Below are 9,384 nucleotides of genomic sequence, written 5' to 3' on the forward strand. Positions count from 1 at the left end.
GAAACAAAGAACTGCCAAAGTTTCCTCGCAAAACAACGTGTTTGTTCCCCTCTTATCCGTCGGAGAAGGACGGCGCCAAGAGTTGAAGGGGGGGGGGGGGGGCACAATTAGCATGAAAGCTCGCCCTCTCTGTCAGAGTCATAACTCAGTCAAATAATTAGATTCAGGTTGGCTTGCACTTTCCAAAGTCATTATTCCTTGTGTCCTCTGCAAATAAAATGAGATAATAAAGAAATCATAAGGCTTGTCTCACACTGAACAGATACACTGTGTATCAACGAATGAGGGTAAAGAACATATTAGCATGCACAAAAGTGTTTGGATCCGCTTCATTACATGTATGACACTCATACTAGTTTTGAACATTGACACTCTCCTCTGTCATCCGAGGTACTATGGCATGGCGGCTGTGGCTCAGTTGGTTGGTTATCTCTCAACCGGAAGGTTAGGGGTTTGATCCCTTGCTGCGACTTGTCCGATTGCAAGACACTTAACCCCAATATGCTCCCGCTGCTTTGGCGGCGTATGAATGGGATTAGTTACTTCTGATGGTCATTTACATAGCAACCTCTCCCATCAGTGTGTGAGTGTGTAGGTGTGACATCTGGTGTAAAAGCACTGAGAATAGTCAAGAGTCTGGAAAAGCGCTGTACAAGCTCAAGTCCATTTACCATTCATTGTCTGTGTTGAAACACAGACAATGTGTTGTTTTGTCTATGATCAAAAACGTATTGGGTGCACCCAACAAGTCAGACTTTGAAAAACCTTGTGTTAACCCGACCTGAAGTATACTATATATCAAATATCAAAGCCATTTAATGCATTATTCTATTTTTTTATGACAATTTCAATTCATTTGTTCTGACAGATTCAGAACATCGTTTCCCCTTTCTGTTTTAATTAGTGCTTCTTGGAAAATAACCATGTGTTGGTGTCCACAGAGGCACCAGTCAACAACACTAACTGCTGTGATGTATCTGTATTATGGGACTGATTATGAAGTTCATGTGTGCCATAATTGAAAGTACCGCACACTAATAGGAGGGTAGGGACGGTCTTTCAATCACTGACAGGGAGATTGATCTGATTGTTACAAAGCTGGTTTTAAAGTTCAGATAAATTAACTGCAACTTTCACATCATTCCTCTTCCCTTCAGAACAACATGAAATCTGTCATGTAGCAGTTGTAAGCCTGTAAAAACTTTGACAAATGTCTGACACGACGTACCGATCTGATGAACCAATCAGACGCCTCCCTGTCTCCCTGCTCATTCTCTACCCCATGCACAAACCCACACTCAAAGCATGAGCTGAGCTCCGCTTCTGCACCAATGGCGCTTGAGCATGTAAGTGAGGGGGGCGTGGCTTTTGAGGGAGCCCAGAGGGGAGGAGGGGGTGGGTGCAGACGGAGCACTGAGGGAAAGCTACTTTCAAAATCATGCTAGTGTTCGAAAGTGACCAACCCTGCCTTTAAAGGTTACATTTTATGGTTACTGTTCTATGAAGAACAACAGTTCCTCTTTAAATAAAGTAACCCAAGTGGAAATACAGCTCTAGCAGCAGCTTTAGTAGCAAACATTCTGAGAGACTTTAACCACTTAAAATTTAAACTGTCCCTCTCTGGCTTTAAACAATAAGGTGTAGTGTGGCACTCGAGATAACAAGGTTTTAGATTAATGATGTGGAAACGGGAAAAAATACCTACAGGGCTGTAAATGGTGTTGGTGGATTGTGATGTGCTTCTATGGACACTATGGCTCTCAAATATTTACTTATTTATTTGCATAAAGGAACACAATGTTTAGAGCCTGGTCGTGAGTCTTTCTGCATCATAACTCAGCACCTAAATAAGTGGTGCGTGTGTCTGCTGACTTTTTCTGGGCTTCTTTGTACACATGTGGGTTGTTGTTTGTTTCTACTGTTTTTTTTATTTATTGAGTTTATTGCAGAGGCAGCTAAATGTGTGGAGTACTAAACTCCAAGACTAATTTCCCCAGAGAACAGAAAAGGGTATCGTATGGCAACATAAATCAATGGAAAATACACCATATGGTCCTGGGTCCATGCAGAGAACAGATTTTTCATTGCATCGCATCTCATCGTTCTGTTTATTGTCCTATCTTGATGTTTAGTATCGTATCCTATGGTATACTATGGCATTTTGATTTGCTTTTATCTCTTTTAGTTTCTCACATCTTTTTAAATCTTTGCTCCTCTTGGTCTCAGCTCGTGTTGTTGGGTTCTTGTGTTGCCTGGGTTCTTATAATGGTTCTTGTGATGGTCGGGTTATATATGTCTGTTGGGTATCGTGCACTTTGGGTTCTTTTCTGTTGAATTGTATTTAATTATTCTTAGTATTTTGCATTTGTTTGTTCTTGCTGTTGTTTATGTTCTTCTGTTTGGTTTAGTTTGTTCTTGTTTTTGCTGTTTGTCAAAGCACTTTGTAAACCTGTGTTTTTAAAAGGTGCTATATAAATAAAGTTATTATTATTAATATTATGTCAATGGAAAATACACCATACAGTCCTGGGTCCATGCAGGTTTTTATACACATCTTAAAAGTCAGATGACAATGACTGTGTGACATCCCCTTAGTGGTAAAGTTATAATATAAACAAAAGTCCACTCAAACTTATCAGAAGTTCAATAAAGAAACAAAGCCTCCTGTGCTGACTCAGAGGGGGATTTTTGGAATTCTGAGTATTAAGCGTGTTCTTGTATTTTCCAGATCGAAGCCTGCAGCAAGGAGGCCGAGAAGATCGATTCCCTCATCAACTATGCCAGCCCCACTCTGGTCTCCCACGTCCCCCTCTCCGCCTTCCTCACCTCTGAGATCAGAACCTCCTCCATCCACTCTTCTGCGAGCGCTCAGCCTCCACCTCTGTCCGCCAGCCTGTGCTTCCTCCTGGGCGTCGTCATCGCCGCAGCAGCCCCTGTCCTCCACCAGCTCTGAGTGCCTCTAATCCCCAGCCCCAGCCCCTCCCTCACTAACTCCTGAGTGCTTCCAAAGATTCCCTTCTTCTGAGATGGCGGGGCTGTCAGGAGGTGAGTGTGTTTGTGCGACGGCAGCGCAGGGGGGAAGCAGCGGCGACATCTTTCGACAATCATTCCTAATGACTCACCTGCGTGTCAAACAATCAAGATGGTGGAAAAGCTATTAACGTTGAAAGCTTTTGTATGAACAGTATTATTCGGTGGACGAGTTACTCACTGGGTTTCCCTCCGTTGAAGCGTGTGTGTGTGTGCGTGCGTGCGTGCGTGTGACCTTTAAGAAGCATTTGACTTCATACCAGCAGTGTTTATCCATTAGTTCCAGCAACAAGCTCTCCTCTGAAAGCTGTTGAGTGGGAATGTAAATTTCATGACTCACTCTGTCTTATTTAGAGGCTTTGTGTGTGTGTGTGTGTGTGTGTGTGTGTGTGTGTGTGTGTGTGTGTGTGTGTGTGTGTGTGTGTGTGTGTGCTTTTGTGTATGTCTGAATGAGTTTTGGAGACAGATAAGGACAAAACATCCCAGTCTGGCTGAACATCTGTCTGATAAATTACCCCAAAATTCCCTCGGCCACACACATTATCAAATGCACTCGCACACAAAGACTGGTGTCACTCCATCCAGAGTCCTCTGTTCAGTTTAAATCCTGTATCAGATGGAGTCCGATCATTTAGTGTTGTGTATCAAGACTTCTGCACAGTCTGTAGGACAGTGCATCGTGTATATACATGTGAGGTGTTTATGGACCTATAGTGTTTGAACCTCTAACCTCAGCAGTGTTAGCGCCATGCTCATATACTGAGCCAGCTCAGATGAAACTAATCCAGCCTCCAAAGTTGGTTGGAACTACAGTAATGACCAAACAAAGTGCCAAGAAGTCAATTGAAAAGTATTCATGTAAAGGGAGCCACGTTCTGTTGTGTTTTTCCACAGCGGTAGAGTGAAGCCGAACTAAGCTCAAAGTGTGATCTAGGATCAGAAATAGATGTCGCTTTCCCCTGAAGGCATCAAACTCTCTCCCCGAACAAACCTGGTGACACTTTTATCTAATGTGGTTTTCATAAAATGTCATTTTCTAAATAATATTTAAAAAAAAAAAGGATGTTCATAGTCAAATTTCACTTCCCTTTCTATAATCCTTCCCTCTTTCAACAGGGTAGTTTAACTTCTTCAGGCTTTAGAAATCACAGCGCACTAATCATTGGACACATGCAGCCTGTGACCAGGGCTTCTTAAGGGGATATCGCTTTGCTCTGATAGTCGCAAGCAAACCTCACAGAGTCAGAGTGTTTTTAAAAGCATCAAGAGATTTAGTCCCTGCTTGCAGCTTCATAATACACAATCATTTATCACTAAAGATATAAAGTGTTCATTGAGATAAAAGAGCCATCTTTTTTACTGAACAAGTTGTTTACATGCAATGAAATAAAAGTGAAACAAAGCCTGGAAGGGAAACAGTCTTTCAAATCTGACTGGCTAGGTTAGTGTGATTTGTATAGACATCTCTATTAAATCGTTTGAGTGCTGCAGTTCCAAAAAACAGAAGTCAGAGGGCTTTCAAATGTATTCAAAATAAATATAATGAACAGCATTGATGATACAGACACCATTTGAATTGCCCCCGGGGTCAAATAAAGTTTTTTGAATTGAATTGAATTGAATTGAACCAAGGTTTGCTGAGTTTAACTGGGATTCTTGTATTCAAGTTATGCAACTTTATGACTTTATCTGAAACCATTGGCCTTATAAAACTCTGCATCACTCAAAATGAATGCTGCTACTTCAGGATGCATACTCAAACGATACATCCACAGGCTCCTACTCCAAGCTGACATAACCAGAGTAGTTCACATGCTGAGTTATACAATATCATGTCTAAAGATCTGCCGTTAGAGCCAGACCGATTAATCGGCTAGCCGATAATATCAGCCAATATTAGCATATCTAGTGACTATCAGTAGAGGCTAATTTCATGATAGATATGCGCCGATATTTTTAGATTCATTCACCAGTCAAAAACCATTTCATTTGAATATCGTATCACACTAGCAGTTCTCCCTGTCACCAGTAGAGTGTGCTCTATGGATTATAACAAGCATTATCACTCTCCAGAGTGTCAAGCAGTGACATGAACAGTTTTTTTTCCAGTTGAGTGACCCTCTTGTCTTCATAATATATCTTTTCCAAAAGTGTTTGATAACTGCATTAGAGGGATCAACACAATAATGTGTGTTTATCTACACCCAGCTATCTCTACCGATCGAACATAGATCTAAGCTAAGAGAGATATCGGCCGATATATCAGTAGTTTTTTTTCTCCCCAATATCATCAATATCGGCCCCCCCAAAAAAATCACATATTGGTCGCGCCCTAATCACCACATCTTGTGTCAAGTGCTACCAGGTTTGTTCCCCCGCGCCGCAGGTGAACCATTCTGAGATAAAGCATCTGAAAATCCTAGATCCCCTCCCTCTGTGTGTGCGGCCAGTAGCTCTGACAAGCATTAAAAGGGATGCTTCCTGTCTGTACATATGAACTAGAAGCCATTTGATAACAAAAGGACAATCACATAGTCACTACCCACAATCCTCTTTGGGTAGAAATGATTTCCACAGTATGCCTTTGCATATAGTGTCTTATATGAAGTAATAATAAAAATGCAATAACTTTATATTTGTTAAGAAATGTCTCTATATTTGATATGTATCTGATTGAGATGATGATCACCTATGTGCCATGTTTTTTTTATATATATATTAATATAACAGATAGCTGTTATTCTTATTGCATGATGACAATTATGAAGTGTTTGTACTCCAGAATGTATTATAGTGTGTTGTCCCGTCTCTTTGTGTTCGTCTATCTGCCTGTACAGCACAATGTGTCCCCGTCTCTAACAGTATTACTGTGCTAGGCAGCTCTGTAGCAGGGAACCCTCAACACGGCTCCTCCATCTATTACTATTATTATGTATTATTATTATGATTATCATTATGAATATGATCATTTTTTGAATGTTTGTGACCAATGGAGCCAACAAAAGTGTTTTTACTTGACAAGCTCGTGTCGGTGTTTGATTTGATTCCGTGTTACTTAAGAGGAGAGTTCAAACGGCTCCTGATGAATTATTTCTCAGATGAAAGAAAAGTTCAACTATTTGAGAGAAAACGTGCCCTTCTTTTCTGAGAGTGAGATGAAAAGATTGAATACTGTTCTGACTCCAGCGCCCCTTTTTTTTTTTTCTTTCCAAACAAAGACGTGAATTCCATACCGATGTTCTCATTTCATCTTCAGAGGAAAATCTCCCGAAAATGTTTAATTATTCATACATTTTGATCATTTTTTTAAAGTCTTCCTGCAACATGGTCCTACTCCCAACTTGTCAAATACAACCAGCTGTTTGACGGCCTTGTGCTTCAAAATAAATATGTCGATCTTAGTGCCCCACAGGGTCATTTCTGTACGTGTATATTCAAACCATGATTAGACTTTCCCCCCCAAAAAAATCAGTCAAGTAGGAGATAAAAAAGTATAGAAGGTTCAGAAGTGCCAGCTTCCACAGATGCACTTCAGTTTGACTAGGTGCAAAAAGATCTCAAACTATCATGTGACTTATGTACTATACGTACTGTATGATTCTTTCTTGCACCTGAATTTAACCCCTTACGTGAATAATTCATTTGATTTGATAAGGTTAGATATACTTTGCTTTGCCTTGGGCATTAAAGTCAAAGAGACATGCAGCTCTGATCAACATGAAGTTACATAAAAACAAACTCACACAACCATGAATACGAGTCAAGCCTTAAACATTTTGATGGATTTTATTTTATAGAGTTGGGTCACTTTCCTGTTGTGTTGGATGAGTTGGGAGAGAGAAATGTGAGAAACTTTTATTTCTAAAAGGGAGCTCATTCATCCTTTTCCATATTTTGTAAATGAGGTACTCTGGAGTGAAACTGGACCAATCAGCTGTCCTGAGCATGTGACCCTCAGGATGAGTCAGTCCAATCAGCAGAGCAGGTTTTTCTTTCATCACAATGACTGTTGTAACTCATTCTAGGTTTTTTAAGGTTGATTCTTTTTTTTTTACCAAATTGTCCAATGGTTTGTATGCCCGTTGAGTGCTGTCCTCTCCTTTTATCGTCACTGTGTTTGTCAGGAATCTCAAATAGAAAGAATTCAGCAGGATGCATATTTCATGAAATATAAAAGAAGCAATACCACGACCAATAATGTGTTGTTGTTTATTTCTGTGTTTCATCACAAACCGCAGTGAGTCACAATCCCAGCTCAGCATTCACACCTGGAATCTAAATCTACAACAAACACACAGCTTCAGCAGAGAAAGACGGGATTTGACTTTTTAATCAGACTCATTCTTGAAGCTTCTGATCCGACAAACAAATGATATTCAGCCACAGTATCAGTCACTAATGTGTTTCTCCTGAAAGCTTAAGAGGAGGAACACAAATGCATCCCTCGTTACAAAAACCTGTCATCTTACAGCTCTGAGATTTCAACATATAAGACGTGTGAAGAGTGCTGAAGGAAAAAGGCATTAATATTTCATCCGAGGAGATACAAACACAACAGGGGAGTGAGGTTCTCTGTGTTTCACATATACGTTCTCAGCTTGCGCATGGTGTGAATGAAGCCATTCTGGTGTAAACTGAGCATCTGCCTCACATGTCTTCATGTCGTTTTGTCAAGATAAATGACAGGGATGATAAAGGCTTTAAACACAAGCATCGTATGGAGAAGTTAGATCATTTTTGCTAAAGTATCAATTCCTAATGAATCTAGCTTTGCTCCAAGGTATTACATATTTTATAGTGTATTGTATCACTCACTGCATAACCTCCATTTAACTCAAGTTTGGTGCTTTTTTAGAGATGTACCAGTTAGCTTGATGTCTGTGACAGTATGGTGACACTACAAAAGGTTATCTAATATGCAATATTAATCTTTAATATTATGACCCTAAAAACTTCATGCTAGAATCATGTAATACAGGGAAGTAAGAGATGAAAACATTTTAATAATTAAATGCTTTAATCATACAGGACAACTTTGCCAAGTATGTGAGTGCGCCCTTAATCTCAACTGGACCAACATGGTTAAATAAAAAGAATGAAAAAATGTTCAAACAACCAAAATGATATGGGTTTGAGTATAAACGGGTAGTCAATAGAAGAAGAAGGGACTCAGAAAACAGAGAGATTCATTTTTTAAAAATAGACCTACAGTACATTGAAACCGAGAGTGTTAACTCAGCCAACAAAGATGTGAACGGTACAGAGTCCTCTATTCAAGTGCAAAGAAGTGTAACGAAGGTCTCTAAAGACATATCTGATGAGTATTTCAGAATTTTTGAGATGCACTTGCATAGGCCTACCTATTTTTTTCTACCATATTTTTATAGGCTTTATTTGTATATGGAGCTGCTGAATTTAAGTAACCCTACACGTGTTGCATGAGAGTATTTTTAGCTTTGTGTTTTGCATAATATCAAGGCAAGGCAAGTTCATTTCTATAGCACATTTCAACAACAAGGCAATTCAAAGTGCTTCACACAAGACATCAAAAGCATCATGACAGAGGAAAAAAGAAACATTAAAATAGAACATTTAAAAATCACTGAAATTATTCAATCTGAAGGTATGTTCAAATATAAATAATTAAAATGAAATGAATTGAAATAAATAAAGTAAAAATATAAAAAGAGTTCAAAGTTACAGTGCAATTTTTATTAAAGTTGTTTAATTAAAGGCAGCTGGGTCTGTGTCTGGTCGTGGCACTCAATCACACTCCGGCTGCCAATCCTGCGGCACACCTGGGACCCATCCAGTCGTCAAACTCCTGCAGTATATATACACACTAGTTTTCACCTGATTTCCATTTACAGATCTCTGATCTGTGTTCAGTACGTCTACAAAATATCTCTGAATTTAAAACTTTGGGAACCTAATGATTTAAGTGTTTGTTTTGGGAAGTTAATGTACCTCAAAATAGTGTATCTGTATTTTTGGCATCATGTGAGCCTGCACTACCAGGTTCGGCCACCATGTAAAATTGGCTTCAATGGGCGGCACAGTTCCTGGGGTCTTGGCGTACAACCTCTATGCTAAGCTAGGTCTTCTATGTCCTAATTGAGCTCTCTACCTACAAACAAGCAACAAGAAAGTAAAGCTTCCAAAAATGTTAAACTGTCTGTTTAACCAGAGAGCAAACTCGACCCCTGCTGGAGATCTGTTAAATCACGTCTCTCTGTAGCACACACTGCATCCGCCATACGCATTATTCTAAAAGCCCTAGTTTATATGAGCAAATTAAGCCTGTTGGTGTTTTATTAATTGCATTTTTCTACACATTCTTCATTCTTGGGTTAC

At 39.6% G+C, this 9,384-nt stretch overlaps 1 protein-coding gene across 1 annotated transcript in view; it reads left to right on the forward strand.

Moving 5' to 3' along the window:
- The window catches only part of reck (reversion-inducing-cysteine-rich protein with kazal motifs), a 79,322-nt gene extending 72,094 nt beyond the window's left edge, over window positions 1-7,228 (forward strand). The window contains exon 21 of the mRNA XM_061064928.1: window positions 2,729-7,228. Coding sequence (XP_060920911.1) covers window positions 2,729-2,953 — 225 coding nt within the window. The 3' untranslated portion in view covers window positions 2,954-7,228. The remainder of the gene's footprint in view (window positions 1-2,728) is intronic.
- The last annotated feature ends 2,156 nt before the right edge of the window (window positions 7,229-9,384 follow it).

Source organism: Labrus mixtus, chromosome 19 (assembly GCF_963584025.1).
Source record: "Labrus mixtus chromosome 19, fLabMix1.1, whole genome shotgun sequence".
Taxonomy (NCBI): Eukaryota; Metazoa; Chordata; class Actinopteri; order Labriformes; family Labridae; genus Labrus; species Labrus mixtus.